This window comes from Tamandua tetradactyla, chromosome 17 (genome assembly GCF_023851605.1).
Source record: "Tamandua tetradactyla isolate mTamTet1 chromosome 17, mTamTet1.pri, whole genome shotgun sequence".
Lineage (NCBI taxonomy): Eukaryota > Metazoa > Chordata > Mammalia > Pilosa > Myrmecophagidae > Tamandua > Tamandua tetradactyla.
In genome coordinates, this window is record NC_135343.1 from 59,078,154 (window position 1) to 59,101,117 (window position 22,964).

The window sequence follows — 22,964 nt, forward strand, 5'->3', positions numbered from 1 at the left end:
CATTCATTTCCCCTTAAATCAGACCTGGGTTGCCTTTCAGCCCAGAGTACACCTGGACTTGGCCTCACCTTCAAGCTCTCCCTAGCCTTATCTCCCATCACACCCCTCCCCACCAAAACTTTCATGTGGCCACAACTGACTGCCACCGTTTGGCAGGTACGCTGCAGCCCACAAAAGTGTCTTCCTCTGCTTTTCCTGCCTGCCTAAATCCCAACCTTCCCTTGAGAATCCAACTCAGATCTTAATGTATCTATTAAAGGAATCTAAATAGTATCTAGAAGATATGTTTATACCCATATTTTAGTTTGCTAAAGCTGCAGGAATGCAATATACCAGAAATGGATTGGCTTTTACAAAGGGGATTTATTAGATTACAGATGTACGGCTCTAAGGTCATGAAAATGTCCGTATTAAGGCATCAACAAGAGGATACCTTCACTCAAGAAAGGCCAATTGGGCGCCGGGGCCGGGGCAGGAAACCGAAGCGGCTTGAGCCCCAGCTCGGGAGCCATGGCGGGCGTTAAAGCTCTTGCGGCATTATCCCTCAGGGGGGCTATCGGACTGACTTCTCTTATGCTGGGATGTGCCTTAGAGGGTTATGGTGTTTACTGGCCCTTGTGTGTCCTGATACTTCATGCCGTCTCACCCATTCCCCACTTCATTGCCAAAAGAGCCACATACGACTCTGATGGGACAAGTAGTGCCTGTCGGGAACTGGCATATTTCTCCACTACCAGAATTGTTGTTTCTGCCCTTGGACTTTCTGTTATCCTTGCTTGCGTGGCTGTGATCAAATGGGGAAGCTGTGGCCTTGTGCCGGCTGGCAAGGCAGTCATTTTCCTTGCAATTCAAGGTTTTTCTTTTGTATTTGGAAGAGGAGATGATTTTAGCTGGGAGCAGTGAGAGCACTTTATTCTGAAACAATATGTTGAATGTCTTAGAATACATACTATATATATATATTTGTGCACATGTGGCATTTTACTATGAAATTTAATGTGCCGTTTTCTAAATACCTTTATATCATGTTCACTTTAAGGAGACCTAAATGTGTAAAAAATTTAGTTTTATTCCTAGCAAACAGACCCCACCATTTGCTTGAGTTCAGTTAAGTTACTCATTTGACCGTTGATGTAGCCGTGCTCCTGCTGGTAGAAAGCTGCTCACTTAGGCAATACATCAAGACCTTTTCCCTGAGGAGGAGCTTAGGTAGGCAGGTAACGTGAGATGAGGTCTCAGTTCTGCCTAAGACTTGAGAGATTTGTTTATGGCCCAGAAAGACAGAAGTGGCTCCCTCTGCGTGTTGTAGACCCTTGCTTCTCACAGGGTGGTCCATGGACCAAGAGCATCATACGTCTCTGAGAAGCTTATTAGAAAGGCACAATCTGAAGCTCCATCCCAGACCCACTGAATTTTGATGAGATCCCAAGTGAATTGTATGCACATCAAAGTTTGAGAAGCTCTGCAGTAGAAGGATAGATAGCACACCTAGCCTCCTTGTCTTCCCCAGGCTGAGCCACTTGTCTAACCCTGTCTAACCTCTCAGGGAATCAGTTGCTCATTTGTAAAACTTGTCTTACCTGCCCTCTGAGGCCTGGTCTGGATACTGATTGGTATTTGCCAAATGTTCAAATCTATAATATGCAGACTGTTCCTCACATTTATGGAAAGGATTCTTGTTCGGGAACAGATGTGGCCTCTCCCCCTTTGAAAGGAGTAGCTGTTTCACAGTGCAGGGCGGCAGAGTAGCTGGAAAGCCCTGGGAGGATGCAAGAAAGGGGCAGGGCTGGAACCAGTCCTTGCTTCTAGCAGGATAGGAAAGAGTAGAGGCAAAGTACTTTTTTATTTCCCTTTAGAATCTGGCACTTGTTCCCAGCTCTTTTCCTACATCACCCCACCCCGTCCCCCTGCAGTTCTGATTTGTCCTGCTTTTTAATGGCTCTCTCTCCTCCTTCCTGTAATAGACACATGGAGCCAAGACAGCAAACAGAGGGTGGGCTGCTTGATTTTATTTACATTTTGATGGACTTATTGTCTTTCATGTCCTATAGGACTTTTTTTTTTCTTTTATAACTTCATGCCACTTTTAAAAGAATCATTGGGAATATATTTCATGCTGAACCCTATAATCAGTTTTTCTGGCACAATTAATTTTTATGACCAAGACCTATTGAGAAATGGAAGTATGGGAAACAGAACCACTTGATCAGAATATAATAAATGATTTTTATTTTTATTTTTTTGTTCTTTTTCGGGAAGTGCATGGACGGGGAATTGAACCCCGGTCTCCTGCATGGCAGTCGAGAATTCTACCACTGAACTACCCTTGCACCCTCCTATAACCAATGATTTTTATACATTGTTTAAAAATGATGAGACACACATTCAAAACACTTAGTCTTGAGGTCTAAATCTGGGTAAGTAGCAACCCTTTCATATTTTGCTATAGTGCTGGGATCAGGAAAAGATAAATGTGATACCTAAAAGGATAATGTGCAAAGTTTTCTTTGGCCTTGTGCATGACTTTACTTTTTCAGTGTTTTATGTCTGTATAGAATTGTTAAACTTGTTGTTTCTAATATTTATATCAGAAAATTAACAGATACTTTATAAATTAACCATCATTTTAAATAACACTTGTACTTATTGTATTGTAAAAAATTTCACTTTTGACACAAAAAACAAAACAGAACAAAAAAAGCCAGTCACATTTGAGGTTCCTCTGTCACATGGGGGGGCACATGGCGATGTCTGCTGTCCCTCCCTTCCAGCTTCTGGCTTCAGCTTCTGATTCCAGGGTCCTCACTTAGCTGCTCTGGGACAATCTCTGAGCTTAGTATCTCCAAACATTTGTGTCTCTTGGTTTCACGTCTCTGCCCTCTGTGTTGCCTCAGGGCTCTCTCTGCTTTCTGTCTTTTATTCTCTTCACACAAGGCTCCAGTAAAAGGACTAAGACCCACCTTGAACGAGTGGGGTCACATCTCCATGGAAACAATCTAATCAAAAGGTCCCACCCCAAAATAGGTCTGTACCCACAAGACTGGGTTAGAAGAACATGACTTTTCTGGAGTACATAACAGTTTTAAACCAGCACACCTCACAAATCACTTTCCTTTATGGCCACCTCCCCAACAATGGCCCCAGAGAAGGGGAAGAGGAGAGAAGTCCATGCCCAGAATCCATCCACACACACCCCCGTTAATCACTTCCGCTGCCCCCAGCACCCCAGAGCTGCTTGGAGGGAATGGGGGAGGGCACACCTTCATTCTCAGCGCTTCCATCTACATGGTGCTTGTTTGAAGAGAAGTTATAAAATCGCACCTCAGAATCAGAAACCACCCCCCTAGCAAGAAAGAGAGGTACCCCACAGCCTGCCAGGCTGGCCATTGCCTGCCTTCATAGGGTGTATTTGGAATCACCTAATAAGAAGATGCTTGCGGCATGCTGCGGTTATGTATGACATGAAGGAAAGGTCTCCAGGAAGATTAACAAAGGGGAAGAGTCAGGGTAACAGTGGAAGCAAAGAGCACAGAGTAAAACTATGATTTTGGTTCATCAGTACAATACAGCCTGACTGAGCAGTCAGGAAACAGCTACCCTCAAATGTACTCGATTATTAAATATCCACATGGGCAAGGCACCTGGCTTGTCCCATACTCACAAAAGGTCAGAAAGTCTGGCTCTCTAGGAGTTTTCGTGTGAGTTCAAGAGATGAAACAAATGCATCAAAAGCTAAACACCCATATAAGAATTAACTAGCTCATAAGCTTCGTAATTCAACAGCCACCACAAGGCAACAAATGTGCAACTGCCAAAAGGGTGTATGGATGGCAGAAGCCATGAATTCGGGGAAGAAGGGAGTTTTCTGAATCCACTGCAACCCAAGGTGACCTTCAGAGAAAGATGAGGGACGAGATTAGGGACTTGGTGCTCAAACTTGGCAGACCCTGGCGACACCTGGAGGTCTGGCTAAGGGCTTCCCCAGAGAGCCCCATTCACTCCTTCAGCGCTAGGGCTCCAGAATTTGCTACTCAATAAGTTCCCTGGTGATGCTGCTGGACCAGGACCGCACTTGGAGAACCACTGGTTTAGCCAGAACATTCCACATCCGAGGTAGGGAGCGGTGGTGCTAATGACTTACATGGTTGAGTTTTGTTTGTATGACACAATGTGGGTTTTGTTTTTATTTTGGGGGGGTTTTGTTTTGTTAGTTACCAACATTAAAAACCAGGATATTTCACATGCCAAAAAAAAAATCCAGACTTCTGGCTTCTCTTTAAAAAAATAGGAAAGTCTGGCAACTCTGAATACATACATCTCCACATGGCAACAACCAACTAGAACCAAGAAGCCACTGCTCCTTGACTTGGCATGTTTACCCCGAGGTACCGAGACCCATCCCTCCCCACCACGCATGAGCTGCCGAGAGCCAAGGCTCAGTGTGAGCGCCGTCCCCACCCGGCATGGGTGTGGGGAGGCCCAGTAGGGTATCACAGCCCCTCGGGGGTTCCCCTTCAAACCCCAAGTGACTGTGAATGCAAAGGGCACAGGAGGGAAGATGGCACCAAATGCAAAAGCCAGGAGGGCTAGAGGGAAAGACAACGGAGACCAGGCACCCTGCTAGGACACCAACAGCCACCTCGGGGGTCCAAGGCAGGGGTCTGGGGCAGAAATCAGGCTGCGGGAGCCCTTGATCTTCAGCTCCTCTTAGAACCCTAAAGACGGCCATGCTTATGTACAAAAATACTTATTTTTTCAAAAGTTCACTTTAGACGTTAGAAGAGCAGCCCAGAGCCAGGGAAGGCTCCACGCCTGTTCTGTGTCTGAACCCCTCGGTAAGAAATGGAGGGCCTCACCCAGGCCAGGTGCTTGGGGAACATGTCCTGGGAATGAAAGGAAAGAAGCTGCAAGCCCTGGGCAAGCTGTTCACAGGAGCTGCGGGGCTGTTTCCCAGGAGCACAGAACTAACACCCATGTTGGATGCTCCGGAACCTAATATTTCTAGTAAAAGAATAAATAAATAAGGAATTTAGTTAAGGGATGGCCAAGGCAAAGAAATGCTCCAGAAGACCGCTGACAGAGCCCAGGGTTCCCAAATTCATGAAGGCAGCCCACCACCACTACCCCCATAACATTTGTGTCGAAGCTCTGTGTGAAAACAAAGGTGAGATTTATTCGAGGAACTGATGTCACTGGCTCTGAGGACATTTAAAGAGACTACAGCACTGCAGCCCAGCTGCACAGGAGAACAAGAAAATTCTGTAGAACAATGTCAGAAAATGAATGCTAAAAAGCAAAAGAATGAGGGTGGGCGATGGTGGCGCAGTGGCAGAGTTCTCACCTGCTGTGCCAGAGACCCGGTGCCACTTCCCAGTGCCTGTCCATGAAAAAAGAAAAAAAAGAAGAATGAGATAAAAGCAAATTGGGCTTAATGCGAATTTTAAAAGGCCAGCTCTATTGCTGCACGGCTGTTAGAAAGGATGTGTGTAGTTTTTTTAAGTCCTCAGCACACACCTCGTGTTGTGTCCTTTTTCAGCCAAGTACTAACAGGTTCACAGATCTCCCATTGGTCTTTCCAAGCTGTGTCTGTGGAAATCCAACCTTCACACGTTCACACAGCCCACAGTGGCCACCAGAAGAGGGCTCAGGATGCAAAGGCTGTGCTAGGATGAATTATGTACCCCAGTGAAAGATGCTGCTCAATTCAGGTCCCAATCAGTGTGAGTCCATCATAAATAGGACCTTTTGAAGACGTCATTTTTAGTTAAAGTGTGACTCATCTGGCCTTGAGCTATATGACTGGAGTCCTTTATAAGCTGAAGGAATTTGGACACAGTTATTTTCTTGAGCGTCTAATCAGAGAAACACCGCAGGGAGGAGCAAGAAGCCAGAGTCAGCAGGAACTGGGAGAGACATAAGGACAAAGATGGCTACGTGACAGGAGGAGAGGTGCAAGGCAAGGAGCCTGAAACATGCAGCAAACCAAGACCCCAATTCCACCTACTCCAGAAGAAAGTGCGGCCTTTCGAGAGCTGACGATTGGACTTCTAGCCTCTGAAGCCATGAGACAATAAATGCCTGTTGTTCAAGCCAACCCACCATGTGGCAAACTCAGACAAGAACCAAGAGAACACTGCCCAGCTTTGAGGAACCTGCAGCTTTTGGGGAGGGGTTTTCAGGGGAAACAGAAGTCAGGGGTCCAGCAGGGCTTGGCACAGGGACACTGAGAAGACAGCAGAGGAGTCAGCTCTGGGCTGGGGAAGCATCACAGAGGAAATAATGTCCAAGTCAAGTTGGCCACTCGTCAGAGGGGCACAGCAGGGAAGGTTCCAGGCAGAAGGAATGGTATGTGCTGCATACACCGACCTTACAGAGGTCACAAGGATGTTGTGTTATACGGTCACAAACAAATCTGCCCATGTTTAGGAACCAGTCTCCTTTCAGAGAGTACACATATTTAAAGTGAAAGCCAGACCTATCAATGAAAAATTGAATGAATGAATATCAATGAAATGTCAGACCTCCACATTTAAGCACATTCCATCTCAATCACATAAAATGTGGCACAGTCACTGATTAGCATCGCAGCCAATTTCACAAAGGTGAGACCTCCTGCTTTCATTGGAATTTATGACTAGGAAGAGGGCATTCCTGCAGCAAATCCGAGTTCTAATTCTGGCAGATGGCAGTGCTGAGAGACAAAACAAGGCTGGAAAACAGGTCTGGGAGTGCAGGCCAGCTCTGCACTAACTCACACTGTGACCCCAAGTTGTCTCGCCCTCGGCTTCTCTGGGGTTAACCCCACAGGAAACACACACACACCCCCCCCGAGGGACTCTGCTCACTGATGCCCCCACACTCTCACTTCGGCGTCTGGAACCAGAGACCTGCCAGCCAGCCTGTCTTATGAAGCTGTTAAGACTCAAGGCACTGATGGAAGAAAATGCCCAGAGACCCACGAACTGCAAAGCAAGCATCAGGAGGTATTCCCGGGATCACTGTCCGGACCTGGCAGACCCACACCCTATTGGGAGAATCTGACCTCCCTCCCCAAGGAGGCTCTCTTTGGCCAGCTTGCCCCTCCCCTTCTCTCTCTCCTCCAGCATCCACCCAGCCAGAGGGAGAGGGCTGGCATCTTTCTAGGACTTTTCCCTGCCTCTCCAGCCAGACCACCAGCTCCAGGGGACAGGAGCTCCTCTGCCATTCCACGCTGCCCTGGAGCTTCCCTGAGCCCATGACCCGTGTCTCCTCCCAGAGTCCAGTCGCTTCTTGTATTCAGTGATTGACCAAACTAAAGAGAACTTGCCCCAGAGAAGCAAAATCCCCCCTTCCCCAACCCCCTAAAACTGTAGCTCAAGAAATGCTCTCCTCCACGAGACCCAGCAGTATGTCCATTGGGCCAAAGCACTGCACAAGGTTTCACCGCGTCAAAAAAGAAGAAAAGAAAACCAGTCTTTTCAACCAAGAGAGGGAGTTGTTAGGGTCTCAGAGATAGGGAAGAGCAAAAATTGTTAATGACACCTACTGCTGCCAATGGTGATAGCTGAAAAGGCAAATATGAAATAGGTTAGTGCCATCTGTTGGCAACAGTAAACAAGGACAAATGGCTCTCTGCACAACACCAATTAAAATAATAAGAGCATGTAAGCATCGTCTGAAGAGCACTTTGGGGGTTGCAAAGACTTTTACGTCCACCTGCCTCTTGGGGAACATAAAGCCCAAAGACCCAGGCCTTGCATGTGGAAAGCGGAGGGCAAACCCAGATCTGTCGGCTGCATCATCTCAGCTTTCAGATCCCATGAATGTTATTGGGTCCCCAAGGCCATCCCTCTAGAGGAACCCACTTCTTGATGAGAAGCTACCTGTGCGGATGGGCATGTCTGGAAGAGACTCTGAGGTGAACTTGCTCTGCAGAGCCTCCCACTTGCTTGCATTCTTTACACAGGGAATGGCCACATGGAAGATAGCTTTGGCCTAAGAGAGAACAGAATCGTGACCCGATTCCGTGCCAGTGGAGTCAGGGGGCGACTGCCCTAGGGTGCTCAAATCCGGGGACAGGAAGGAAGCGTCTGTCACTGTCAAAACTGTCCCAGACTTAAGCTCGATTCAGGGACCTGCTTTCCACCAGTTGAGTTTCCAAGCCTACAGGGCCAGGCAGACAAGGGGGAAAGGGGAAAAGAGGGTGAGGTGAAGGGCAGCAGACAGAATTGGGACTGTGGCCAGCCAGAGGGACAGCACTTGCCCTTTCTAAGGGGGCAGTCAGCACTCAGCTCCAGCCAACTGCTGCTATGTGGGAATGCAGCTCTAATAGCTCAAGAGATTCCAAGCTTTTATCCATGAGATATTTCTGAAGTTTTAAATGTGGACAACTGATTCATTAAGTAAAAATAAACAATAATAATACTGCGCTAACCACTTAAAAGAGAGCTATAAGCCAAATTCAGTTCACTGGCCTCTTATTTGCAAACTCTGCTAACCCTTCCATTTCTATGCTTTTGTCCTCTTTTTCTTTAGTGTTTTTGGAAAAAAAATTATCTCCAGGAAACCAAGAAGAAAAGGAATTTTCCCATATGCCAAATCAAGTGAGCTGAAGGGAACAATTCATTCTCAGGCTGTAGGAGAGGGATGAATGGGGAAAGGAAAGGAGGCCATTCAACCATTGCTCCTGAAAAAATTCCTAGTAAAACAGAAAGTCAAGTACGTTTCACTTACATTATGAAGATCAATAACGACCACCATTATATTTAATAAAAATAGCATTAAAGTCAGGGATGAAATAACATTAAAGTCAGGAAACAGACATGGACGGATGCCTTCTATGACCACTACTCCTTAATGCTGCTTTAGGTAACTGAGTCAATGCAATAAGACAAAAAAAAAAAAAAAAAAAGAAGAGCGAGAGAGAGTAACCAAATATGGGCAAAATCATTATTTATCAGTTATATGTGTGCTCACTAAGAAAATGTAGGAGAATCAACAGAAAAAAATAATTATAGTGCCTTATTTCAATTAAATGATTAAATTAATTAATATATAAAAGTTAGTAATTAAATGGAAAATATAATGGGAAAAGAGTCTTTCCACCAGCAAAATTTATATTAAAAATAATGAAAAAACTTAGGAGATAAGCAAAACTGAAATTGAGAACTCTACAAAATACAAAAAGACTGTATGATTACAATATTAAGAAAAATATTAATTCTTCTCAAATTCATCTGAATATTAGAAAAATCATAACCAAAATTATTTTAAATAATTAAGGATAGTGACATTATTACCAAATAATTAAAATGTTGCATAAAGCTGCAGCCATTAAGGGAGAGGTCCTGACACAGAACAAGGCAGATAGACCAATGGAATAAAATGGAAAGCCCAGAAACAGAATAAATGTGTGTGCGTGTGTGTGTGTGTGTGTGTGTGTGTGTGTGATGTTGATATGCTAAAACAAAGAGCACTGCAAGTCAACAGAGAAAAGGCGACGTGAGGTCAGTTGTCAGTTACACAAGAAAGGGCAGAAATGAGTGCCTAGTGGCTCCACAGTGTAATTCTAACTAGGCATTTGGGCATAAGGTACAGTGTTGGGTGAGTACAAGCTAGAGGCTAATGGCTTGGATGGAATACTCCAGAGCCCTCTGCTGCAATTCATAACTTCAAAGTCTCAAAAACCCCAAAATCCTGTCGGGAACTCAAAATCACCATGAACTTTAACACACCTGGAATGAAACCCAAATTCCTCCTTTCACTAGCCAGGTGATTAGGGACAAGATTCTTAAGCTCACTGGGCCTCAGTTTCCACAACAAGAAAATGGGGATGACACTGCATAACTGAAAGGTTTTAAGGACTAAATGTAAAACTACCAAGGAGAACCAATTCATAGTTAGCCCAGTATATCAGTGCCCTCCCCCTTCTATCTGTAGAGTATTTATAAACTATTTTCCAATGAACTGTTTTATTTGCTTCTGATTATGGCATGGTAGGGCCAGTATTATCATCCTCATTTCAAAGATGTGAACACTAAAGTTCAGGGAAGTTAAGTGAATGATTCAAAGTCACACACTGGTGAGTGACAGTGCAGGAATTCTAACTCCAGATGCAGTGTTTTTTCTACCAGCGATTTGCTTCTCAAGCCCTCCAGCCTGGCCTCAGTGGTGCCTCAATCAAGCTGCCCTCACCCTACAAATACAAGACATCGCTGGGAGGGCCCTTGGAGCACAGGCTACTCCAAGAGCTCACTGTGCCTTCCCTGTGGCAGGTTGGGAAAGCTCAGGAGTCAGCGAGGGGCCTGGTCGGCCCCTCCTCTCATGACACAATCAGGCACCCATTGGCATCTGTCTTTGGAGCTACAGAGAACAAGGAGGAAGGAGCCAGCCACCTCTCAAACGGGCAGGAGAAGTAAGGGGCCTGATGAGTGAGTTAGGGATCATCTTCAATCAAAGCAAGGGCAAATGATATCACTGCTCTCTAGACTTGCCAAGAAGGTAGACACTGTCAAACTCCACCCTCCAAAATCTGATGGAATTCTACAGTCTATACAGCAATGAGAATGAATGGTGGACTTCACCCAGTAACACAGGTGTGTCACAAACGGGACGCTGACCAAAAGAAATCCAGCACTAGGTGGCACACACCACATGCTTCCAAGTATCTCTGGTTCTAAAACACGCAAGCGAATTCAGGCTCAAGGATAGCTGATGTCATCCTTGAGGGGAAGAGGGGACCAGGAGGCTTCTGGGGAGCTGGTGTTTCTTTCATTTCCTGGCCTGGATGCTGAACACATGGCTATGTTCACTGTGAAAATTCATCAAGTGCACTTTTCTGCATAATTGTGTTGCAATAAAAACCTTGCACCAACTTTCTGATGGAAAGATTTAATATTTTGATCTAAATGGCAGTTCTATGGCATAGGCATTTATTAAAAAGCCATTGAGCTTAGGCTGTGTATTAGTTCGTTAAATGCTGCTGGAATGCAATATACCTGAAATGGAACAACTTTTAAAAAAGGAATTTATTAAGTCACAAGTTTACAGTTCTAAGGTCATAAAAATGTCCAAACTGGCAACCAGGGTGTGCCGGTTTGAATTTGTGGACCCTAGAAAAGCCATGCCCTTTAATCCTCATTCAATACTGCTGGGTGGGAGTTTTTTTTTATTGTTCCCATGGAAATGTGACCCACCCAACTGTGGGTGGTAACTTTTGATTAGATGGTTTCCATGGAAATGTGTCTCCACCCATTCAAGGTGGGGTTGCTTACTGGAGCCCTTTAAAAGGGAACCATTTTGGGAAAAGCTTAAATGCCATGAAGGCCCATGCAGCCAGAGAGACCTTTGGAGATAAAGAAGGAAAATACCCCCGAGTGAGCTTCATGAAACAAGAAGCCAGGAGAGAAAGCTAGCAGACATTGGAGAAACCCTGAACTTTATCGGCCTTTCTTAAGTGAAGGCAACCTCTTGTTGGTGCCTTAATTTGGACATTCTCATAGTTTTGCCTTAATTTGGACATTTTCACCACCTTAGAACTGTAAACTTATAACTTAATAAATGCCCCATTTTAAAAGCCCTTCTACTTCTGGTGTATCACACTCTGGCAGCTAGCAAACTAGAACACAGGGTAAGATACCTCGACTCAAGAAAGCCCAATTGGGGAAAGCACATGGTTTGCATCTGCTGGTCCTTTGGCTCCTGGTTTAAAACAGCTTCCCAGGGAGCATTTTCTTTCTGCATCTCCAAATGTCTCTGTCAGCTCTGACACTTTTTCTAAAATGTTTCCCTCTTAAAGGACTTTAGTAAGTACCCCACTTTAAATGGATGGAAACACATCTCAATGGAAAACACCTAATCAAAAGGTCCCATCTAACAATATTGAATCAGGATTAAAGAACATGGCTTTTCTGGGGTACACAACAGATTCAAACCAGCACAAGCTGTGAGCCTTTTGTTGTTTACCTCTATAAATGAAACATTGGGGTGGGGTGGCCGTGGGGGTACTATACTTTTAAAAGTATTTCTTTATTTTTCTTTATTTTCTCCTTAATTTAAATAACTCTAACCTCACTAGCTTAACTTCAAGGTGTTTTCAAAAACAGTTTATCCATATTAAATAACTACATAAGCCTTAAGAGCATGTTATAAATCAACATGATGCTCTAGTTCTGTAACTATAGTCCTGTTATGCATCTCTTAAATGTGTTATCCTAAGAGATGGTGCTACATGCCTTCCTACAAAGATATCTTGCTTAGCTAATATTTTACTTCTCATTGGAAGTAGAAAAAAAGGCTTTTGCTGAGGCTAAAACGCTCACAGATTTCAGACCCATAGGTCAAAATTAACAAGTCTTTAAATCAAAACCCCAAGCACCTTTCTTTTTCAAAACATTGGGTTAGATACAGCCACTGAAAAAGTTAGAATACTGATTCTTAAGCAAAGAAAATTTTTAGATAAGCCATGCTTCTGGTCAACTTCCTTTCTTGCACTTCAACAGATTCTCCCCCACTCTCATATGCCACCAAATCTTTCAAGCACCGTGTGTCTCACCTGTGAAAAGTTGAGCCCACTCAACAGATGGCACAGCTCTTCCACCATTTCCACTGCCCTTGTCTGTTTGCTCAGCCACCTGGCCTCCTGGGCAAGGTACAGGTGTGAGACAGGCTCTCCATGGAGCCACTTTGGACAGGGAAGTGACCATGAGCATTGCCCAGACAGGCTCTTCCACCCCCAGTTTCATGCAATAGCACTGAAGAGATAATCGACCAGAGGCCTTTGCCCGTCTGGTCTGAGCCTGGTATCCCGCTGGTGGCACTTGGCGAAGCACTAGCTGTCCCTGAGGAGCACCTCCGCGGCAGCATTTGGGAGCTGGTGGCAGCCGAGGCGGTGCGAGGGGCCGTGAGGCCCAGCTCGACATGCAGGACGCAGCTCTGTTAAAAAGCCTCCTTGAAGGTGAAATGGATGAAGTCCCAGGCCTGGGTGGTTGGGCTGTAGATAGCGCCAAAGCGTAAGACGGTGGGTCTCGCTTTAGGATCCACAAGAAGGAATTCAACTCACTTTGCTAAAAGGAAGAGAGACCACATCAAGATATAATATGAGGGTCAGGGACAGGAGGGGAGAAAATGAATTAGAGAGTCAGAGTACATCCAGGAGAAAAATTATCGAAGAGCTCTGAGACTTTTGTGTCCAGGTGAATCCACCTGGCGGAGCAGCTTTGTATTTTGGCATCCTTTTCTGACTTTTCCATCAAAATGGTTATTAAAGTAAGAAAGCAATGGCAAATCCCAGCTTTGAATCTGCCCCATGCCTATCCATGGAATGAAATGGGCAGGAGTAAAATGGGAAGTCTCAGGGGGGCTCAAGGCCATACCTGGTACCCAGTGAGGGACCCCTAAGGAGCACACTCAGCTCCCAGGAAAACCTGATGTTCTCTGCTTCTTTGTATCTCAAATCCAAGTTTCCCAAAGGCAGAAGGTCTCAACTCTGGCTATACACTGGAATCACCTGCAAAGTTTTCACAACTCCAATGCCTGGCTCCCAGCCCAGCCACTGTGGGGAAGAAGTTGACAGTGGAGGAGGTGGTGGTGGGGAAGGTGACAGTGGGGTGGGAGGTGACAGTGAGGGTGACAGTGAGAGGGAGGTGACAACAGTCAGGGGCAACTATGAGGGTCACAGTGAGAGTCACAGTGCAGATGACAGGTGGAGGAGATGATAATGGGGGAGGTGACAATGAAGAGTGAAAATGGGGAAGGTGATGGTGAGGGGGTGACAGTGGGGGTCACAGTGAGGGTCACAGTGGAGGTGACAGTGGGGGAGGTGACAGTGGAGGTGGAAGATGGTGGGGGCGAGAGTAGGAGGTGATGATGGGGGTGAGAGTGAGAGGTGTGACAGTGGGGTGGGAGGTGACAGTGAGGGAGATGATAGTGGGGTAGGAGGTGACATTGGGGGAGGCGATGGTGTGAGAGACAATGCAGGAAGTGACTGTGGAGTAACAGTGGGGAAGGTGACAGTGGGGGAGGTGATGGTGGGGGGTGACTGTGGGAGAGGTGACCATGGGGGAGCGACCATGGTGGAGGTCACAGTGGGGGGAGATGACAGTGAGGGGGCAACAGTGCAAGGGGTGACGGTGAGGAAAGGTGATGGTGGGGCTGACAGTAGGTAGGGTACCTCCATCACGGTGCATGATGACAATGAGGGAGGTATCACTGGGAGAGGTGGCAGTGAGGGTGACGGTGGGGTGACAGTGAGAGGAGGTGATAGTGGGGAAGATGGCAGTGGGGGAGGTGACAACGGGGGGGGGCAAAGAGGCACACAAAGGGTATTGGCTAAGCAGCCTCAGCCAGTGCCTGCCACACAGCAATGCGGCCAGATGCTCCTTGACAAACATTTCAAAAGAAACTAGAAATCCCAGTTCTAAAGCACTTAAATTACAGTTCTGCTCACACACACCCTTTCAAAAAAATGCTCTACTTGGACAAAATGAGACTAAATTCTGCTTCTAGCTCAGCTAGCCCATTAAGGTTTATAAAAGCCACTTCATTTCTCTGCACCTCAGTTTTCCCATCTGTAAAAGAGAGACAGTAAACTGTCCCAGTCCCCAGTGTCCATCATAAAGTTATAGTAAGACAGGTAATTGTTCAATGAATGGACAAAGGAAGGAGAGGATGTTGTTTAGAAGGATTATAAAAATCTATGAATTGTTGAATTACTAGTAAGAGGTTGATCACCCACCAGGTCTCTACCCCCAGGCTTCTTCTTATCAAGGTATGAGAGCCCCAGAGAGTATTTAAATACTTCAAAAAGCCAAATGGAAACTGTTTATCTACCAAGAAATGGCTGCCATGTCTGATTAAGCGATCAAAGTCTCACTATCGGTTAGAAATGAGATCAACCTGGTAGAAAGACACTGGCTGACTAGATGCTAATCAAAAGCTGAAATTGACAGTTATGCCTTTGGTTAATTTTAAATGGGTAAGAAAATGGTGATTACCAGCAAATACAACTGGTTTGCTAGAGGTAGCCTTCAAAGCATAGGTTGAATTGGTTGGTCAATTTGTTTTAGGGGCCAGAGCTGCTGATAAAAGGGGTCCTGATGGTGAGATGATTGGACTCTAACCTATACTTCTAGGCCATCTACCTAAGAACTTCTGAACAGCTTCCAAAACATTATTGGACCCAGGGGCACTTGACTCACTGGCATCTATGAGGAGAACCTGATATTGAACAAATTTATTCTCAGGACCATAGTTTTGCGGGATTAGGGTGGTGTTGTTGTTTGAGGTTTGCTTTTTTTCTTTTCCCCAAGCAAACACTCCCTCTTCTCCCTTCCTGAACTCTTGGTTACCTCTAACCTACTTTCTATCTCTGAATTAGCTATTTCTAGTCATCTCTTATAAGTGACATCATATAATTTTTGTCCTTGTGTACCTTACTTACCCAGCAGAAGGTTTTCAAGCCTGTCTCGTAACTACATTCTTTATTGTAGCCACATAATGTTTCAGGGTATATGTATATCACATTTGCTTATCCACTCAGTTGTGGGAGGAGGGTTATTTTGTTGTGTTTGTTGGTTGTTATTACCAACACACTTAAATCTGCCCAATGTCCCATCCCACCTCAAAATACCCGCATTTCTCTCCAGAAATAAAGCCTGTTAAACTATATTTACTTCCTTTTTATTTTATCTTTATGTATTTTATTGTTGCCTTTTCAATTAGCGTTAGTTTAGAAATGGGGTCATATATGATCTTTTCACTGAAAACTGCTCAGGTTTTAAGAAAAGAAAAAACACACGCATATCCTGGCATCTAGCCAGGCACCACCCAAGCATTTCACACAGAATATTGCACTGCATTCCCTCGACAGTTATTTGCTCAACAAATATTTGCTCAGTGTCCACAGCATGCCAGGCTCTGCTCGGGGCGCCAGGGCACGGCAGGGAAGGAAAACCACGCCCTGCTGGTGGGAACTGCCAGGGAGAACGTGAGAGCAAGTACTGGGAAGGGGGTGGGTCCTGGGGAGGGAATGGGGTGAGGGCAAGTGTGATTTTTAAATAGGATGATCAATACATAGGAAAGCCAGTGAATGCCTGGAAAGACATTTCCCCATTCTCTTATTTCAGGGGGTGTTTTTCAACTTTCCTAAAGTCAGGGGCTGTATCTTCCTCACTTCCATATTCCCAAACAGTGAAATTCTTGCCTTACATTCAAGAGCTCAAAAAGTGATTTTGAAAGAGATGAATTCCCATCCTATCGCGACGTCTCCCAAGGATGCAGTCCTGTTCCCATCAGAAGCGGGCCTCCAGCCTCCTGGGCTGTGCACCAGGACCCGTGCCGGCAACGGCCACTGCCCTCCCAGGCATGCCCTCAGCAGGGCGGATGCTGAAAACACAGCATCCTGGGGCTTCAAGTTAGGGAGTCTTCACACACCGGTCCGCCCCCAGCCCCACTGTTCCTGGGGCAATTGCCTCTGCCTCCCTCTACTGCCACCCTAAGGGGAAGGGGCTGCCGGTCTCTACAAAACACACACATACATTTCTCTACTACCCTACTTCACTGTAATTGTGACTGTTATATGTTACCAGAGGGAGCTACATGTTTTAATGACATGATAATGTAAAAGAAACAAAAACTGTCAACCTGCCCCTTTTAAGCCTGGCTGCAACCAACCCCAAAGAGAAAGAAATGGTCATGTGTGACTGAAACATAAGAAGCTAGAAGTTGTCAAATGGGAATCAAACTGGGAGTTTAACAGACACTGGAGCAATCCACAGAGTAAAACAGAAGAAAAGCACAACGACAGCTCCTTTAGTGTGGGTGAACTTTCTAAGACCCTGCACCCTTCGACTCCCTCCATCCTAGAATCCCAGGGTCTTCGATAGCTGTGCTTTTAGCAGATATGATCTGAGAGCATTATTCAGCAGACCAGCTAGAATGGTACTGAAGTTAAGTTGGCTCTAGTTTACCCTTTTCATTCAAAATTATTCATTGAGCATCTACTATGATCTGTCACTCTTCTAGGCGCTGGGGATGCAACAGTAAGCAAAGCACAAAAACCTCAACCCTTGGGAAGAGAACATGGGGGGGGGGGAGGGTGAGCAGCAATAGACAAAACATTGCATTAGATGGTGGTAAAGTGCTATAGAGAAAAATAAAGCCAGAAGGGAGTGGTGGGAGGAAAGGGCTGATATATTTTTCAGTAGGGTAATCAGGAAAGGTCTCTATGAAAGGCAGGAGAAAATGTGGGAAGGCATACAGGGCCACCGCGTTCAGAAAAGAGGACAGAAAATTCTGAAGTCAAGAACTGTGATCAGGAGAGGGCCACGTTGACTAGAGGTCCGGAGACGCAAGACCCGCCGGGTTTCCGCCCCACTGGGGCTCCCATGGGCTGGGTGGACCCCGGCAGGTGGCGCGGCCGCCTTAGCCCCGGTGCCCTCAGCCGCCGAACGCCGCGCGCGGGTTTCAGGAGGCGCCCAGGCTGGCAGGCAGTGGCCACTCGGAGGATGCGCTGCGGGGACCAGGAGCCCAGGGGACGCCCTCTCTGGGACTCAGTTTCTTGATGCCGGAGAACAAGGCAGTTCATCTCCCTCAGGCCACCTCTTGCACAGGCTGCAGGGTACTCTTAAATTTTCGGTCAGAGCAGAAGAAAGCAAACGCCAGGGTAGGGCAGGCCCCACGAGTTTCCCAGGCCACCTGGCCAAGTCCCCGCCCAGCTCCGCCTGCGGGGAATCCGCAACCTCTGCTCCAGAGAAACCAGCGGGCGGGACCCCGCCGGGGCACCCTCGGGCAGGCAGAGGGCGAAGGCCCAGAGACCCAGTCCCGCGCGGCGCCCCCGCCGGAACCAGGGAGCCCAGCCCCGGGGAGATGGCCGGGGGTCCCGGGGCACTACGGGGCCCATCCCCGAGGAGTGCCCAGCGAGCGGGGCTGAAGCTCGCAGGAGGCGGAGGGTAGGCAGCAGCCACCAAGCTCCAGGCACTCGCCCTCCTCGCAGCAGCTCCGAAGCCCGGGCCGCCGATCGAGGGAGCGAGGCAGGGTGGCAGCTGTGGCCACCCCGGGCGGGAGTGCGGGCCGGTCGGACTGGGGCATGCCCTCTTGCCGCCCTGGCAAGCCGGCGGCCGCAGGGTGCAGGGCCCGCCCGGGCCGCCACCTCCGGCCCTCTAACACCGGTCTGCTCCCCTTGCAGTTGACGCAGCCGCTTCCCGGCACCGCCAAGGCCAGCCGGGCTCCAGCCGCCACGTGGGGCCCGCCCTGCCGCCCCAGCCCCGCGCTCTGCCAAACCTTGCCAGGGCAGCAGCCGGCCACGTGAGCCCGCAAGAAGGGAGAGGGAAGCCCCAGGACTACCTCCTGGCTCCTGCCCTAAGGGCCCTTAGGTGCCAATTCTGAAGCCAGCTCCTCATGGAAAGAAATAGACCAAAGAAACCGGTTAAAGGCTATTTTAAAACAGAACAAAATAGTTTTGCTCACACGCCCCACAATGCATCCGAAGTGTGTAGCATCAGTGACTTTCAGTTTAATCAGAGTTGTGCATTCGTCACTACAATCAATTTGAGAACTTTTTTTCATTGCTCCAAAAAGGGAAAACCCCTTCCCCTTGTACGCCCTATTAATGACCCAGCCTTGGCGTGGCGCCTTTGTTACAATTGAGGAGAGAATTTAAACTACTTCTGTTAACTATAGTCCATAGTTTGCATTAGTTGTATTTTTCCCATATACCACCCTATTATTAGCACTGATAATCCTGACATACATTTGTAGTTCAAGGAAGAACATTCTTCTATTTGTACTGTTAACCACAGCCATCGCCCACCACAGGGCTCACTGTGTTATGCGGTCCCATGTTTCATCTAAAGGCTGATTTTAAGGACAATTCATTTCAACAGAGGAAGTCACATGGAAGTTCTGTCTGTGAAAGTCCAGCAAGTGCCACCTCTTTGGGGACACCTGGGGGGTGGGGGTGGGGTAAGGGAACTGCTGGGAGATTCGAGGAGTCCATTAAGAAAAGCCTGCGGTTTGGTGCACAGAGTATGTCTCCGCACCCTCCCAAGAGGCGCTTCACGGCCTTGACCCTTCAGGAAGAAAAACTTAGGAAAGCAACTAACCAGCTCAGCACACTCCCCCCCTACCTGCCCCAGGGCCTGCCTGCACTTCTCACCTCCTCCCCTCTTTGCAGCCCAAATTTGGGCTGAGACTTACCTGAGCAGCAGGGTTTGGTGGGGCATTCATTACAGCGGTTGATTGCTTTGTCACAGCCCACTTGGAGAATCTGATAGATAGAAACTGCGGCTGACCTCCCGGAGAGATCCAGGGGTAGGGGGCAGATTTGTCCATGATGGAGAGAGAGGTTTTCTGAGACCCCCCAGGCCTTTCCACGGAGCTCCCGGAAAGAAGTCCTGGCTCTAAAGAGCTGCATCTTTGGAGCTTCGATTCCAGGGAAGTTTAGGCCTCAGGTGTGTTTGTGGAATGTGGGGATTGGCTCTCTGGAGTTGACTCCCTCAAAGAAAGGAGTCCGCAGTCCTTTGTCCCCAGGCCCATCAGAACCACCTGTCAGGGTTTTCAGGCGTCAGCGCTGCCATCTACTGGCAAGAAACATTCCGCTCTGGCTAAGAGTTGAAAACCAGAATGCAAAAGGAAGCCATTAATTACCTTTTATTTCTTACTTTCTCCCACTCCAAATTATCCACCACAAAGCTGTGGAGAGAAGGAAGGGGAGGAAGGAGGAATGAATGATATGCCACAAAACAAGACTGAGTTTGTTAATTATTCCCTGGTTGTCTCTTTTCTATTCAGGTGATTTCTGCGCCTTATTATTTTCTTCCTTCCAGTTCTTTTGGGTTTACTTTGCGCTTCTTTTTCTAGCTTCTTGAAGTGGACTCTTAGGTCATAGATTTTCCGACCTTTCCTCTTTTCCAATATAAGCATTGAAAGCTACAAATTTCCCTCCATGCACTGCTTTAGTGGTATCACACAAATTTTGAACAGTTGTATTTTCATTATCACTCAGTTGAGAATGTTTTCCAATTCCCCTGGTGATTTTTCCGCTGACCCATGGATGGTTTAGAAGGATGTCATTTAATTTCCAAATTATGGACATCTTCCAGTTACTGATTTCTAGTGTAATTCCATTGAAGTCAGAGGATGGACTCTGTGTGATTTCAGCCATTTTAAATGGACTGGGATTTGTTTTGTGGCCTACCATGTGGTCAGGCTGAGTTTGGCATGTCTGGTGGTTGGATAACTTCGTCTTCTCTGAGATTTTCCAGTAAAATCACTTCTCTGCACTCATGGCCTCTCACAGACATTCCTGAGTCCATTGTCATTCCATCATGCTGACCCTGACCTGGTCAGACAGGCTGCGTGGCCTGATCCTCTCCTACCTTCCGAAGATGTCCAGCCAAGGGCCTTCCCGGGTTTGCCTTTCCAGTGAGGCAGCAGACCCTAAACATACCCGTTCAGAGAGTTTCCATGTCTACTTCAGCTCCCTAGCTGCAACGCTGGTATCAGACCATCCCTCTTGCATCTCACTGAAAGCGACCTGAATGCTTCCAGACCTTTCCCTTCACGCCCCTGGCCACCCTCCTTGTGTCCACCAACTCTTCTGAGACCTAAAACTCGGGACACTTCTGCAAATTTCCCAAGGGAAAGTCCTGCCTCCTGGTGTCTACAGTTTTGGTTCAGAACTTCCCCCTGAGACTGGGCAGGAGCCACGACCTGCTTCTGATGAGCGGTGGCAAAAGGTGATGGGATAGAGATGACCACTTGTATGTGATGGCTGAGAGGTAGTGTCTGCCATTCTTTTTTTTTTTATAAGTTTTTAAATTTTTTTTAGATACCAAAAAACGCCAAACAAACGCAAACATTTGTAACTTTTGATCATTCCGTTCTACATATATAGTCAGTAATTCACAATATTATCACATAGTTGCACATTCATCATCATGATCATTTCTTGGAACATTTTGCATCTATTCAGAAAAAGAAATAAAAGCAAAATAGAAAAAAATTCATACGTACCATACCGCTTACCCCTCCCTTTCACTGATCACTACCATTTCAATCTAAGTTTATTTTAACATTTCTTCCCCCTATTATTTATTTTTATTCCATATGTTTTACTCATCTGTTGATAAGGTAGATAAAAGGAGCATCAGACACAAGGTTTTCACAATCACACAGTCACATTGTGAAAGCTCTATCAGTATACAATCATCTTCAAGAAACGTGGCTACTGGACCACAGCTCAACATTTTCAGGCAGTTCCCTCCAGCCTCTCCATTACATCTTGACTAACAAGGTGATATCTATTTAATGCATAAGAATAACCTCCAGGATAACCTCTCGACTCTGTTTGGAATCTCTCAGCATTGACACTTTATTTTGTCTCATTTCACTCTTCCCCCTTTTGGTCGAGAAGGTTTTCTCAATCCCTTGATGTTGAGTCTCAGCTCATTCTAGGATTTCTGTCCCACGTTGCCAGGAAGATCCACACCCCTGGGAGTCATGTCCCACGTAGACAGGGGAGGGCAGTGAGTTTGCTTGTTGTGTTGGCTGGAGAGAGAGAGGCCACATCTGAGCAACAGAAGAGGTTCTCTTGGGGGTAACTCTTAGGCCTAATTTTAAGTAGGCTTGACCTATCCCTTGTAGGGCTAAGTTTCATATGAACAAACCCCAAGATTGGGGGCTCAGCCTATAGCTTTGATTGTCTGCACTGCTTGTGAGAACATCAAGAACTCAACTTGGGGAAGTTGAATTTTCCCCCTTTCTCACCATTCCCCGGAGGGGACTTTGCAAATACTTTTTTATTCACTGTTCAAATCACTCTGGGATTTATTGAAGTGCCCGCCATTCTTACTAGGGTCACTCTCCATTGATGGTTTTGAAGCAACAAGCTGCCACAAGTCCCCCAGCCATGGAATGATGAATTCTGGCAGTAACCTGAGGGAGCTCAGAAGGAAGTCATTCCCCAGTGCAGCTTCTGATGAGAACCCCATCTTGACTAATACCCTGAGTGCTGCCTCCTAAGCAGAGGACCCGGTTCAACTGTGTCCACACTCTTGATGCATGGAAACTGTGAGATAATAAATGTGTGCTATTTTAAGCCACTAAGTTAGTGGTAACCTGTCACACCACAATAGACAACTGTGGTAGTTAAATTCAGTTGTCAGCTTGGCCAGGTGAAGGCACCTAGTTCTGTTGCTATGGACATGAGCCAATGGTACGTGAACCTCATCTGTTGCTGATTACATCTGCAGTCGGCTAAGAGGCGTACCTGCTGTAATGAATGATGGTTGACTTAATTGGCTTGTGCTTAAATGAGAGAGCACAACATAGCACAGCCCAAGCAGCTCAGCATACATAATCTCAGTACTCACAGCTCAGCCCAGGCCCTTGGAGAAGCAGAAAGGAATCTCCCCAGGGAAAGTTATTGGAACCCAGAGGCCTGGAGAGAAGGCCAGCAGAGATTACCCTGAGCCTTCCCACGTAAGAAAGAACCTCAGTTGAAAGTTAGCTGCCTTTCCTCTGAAGAACTAATGAAATAAATCCCCTTTTATTAAAAGCCAATCCGTCTCTGGTGTGTTGCATTCTGGCAGCTAGCAAACTAGAACAACCAACAGGCCAGGTGGAGTTGGGTGCCAAGCATATTCACAGGTGGTACAGCGTGGCCCCCAACCATCCATGTGTATCCTTCATGTAAGCAGCTCAAGAGCTAAGCCTTCAGAGCTGTGGAAACAACTACCTCCTTCCACTGCCAGGTCTGAGGCTCCATGCCAGATCTTTCTCCCAGCTGTCAGCAAGAATCTCCTGAAGATCCCAGAGCTCCTCAGCTTCTCCCCAGAGCACCTGGGGCCCAGTTCTCAGTAACCCAGAGAATGTGACCTAGTTATTCTGCTGATAATGGCCAAGTCATAAAAGGTGACAGGTCCCTTTGTATTCACTGGCAGTCCTAAAGGTGGTCCTCTTTGCTTCCTTCTGCTTACAGCTGGGGT

At 46.8% G+C, this 22,964-nt stretch overlaps 1 protein-coding gene and 1 pseudogene across 1 annotated transcript; one reads left to right on the top strand and one right to left on the bottom strand.

Moving 5' to 3' along the window:
* The first annotated feature begins 510 nt into the window (after positions 1-510).
* On the top strand, positions 511-903 carry LOC143661260 (leptin receptor gene-related protein pseudogene; annotated as a pseudogene).
* An 11,455-nt stretch (positions 904-12,358) lies between these two features.
* TRABD2A (TraB domain containing 2A) lies at positions 12,359-14,155 on the bottom strand. The gene is given in 6 exon segments (XM_077134738.1): positions 12,359-12,659; positions 12,661-12,703; positions 12,706-12,834; positions 12,837-12,989; positions 12,992-13,043; positions 14,150-14,155. Coding segments are annotated over 6 exon segments (549 nt in total). The 3' UTR covers positions 12,359-12,493.
* Positions 14,156-22,964: the final 8,809 nt, after the last annotated feature.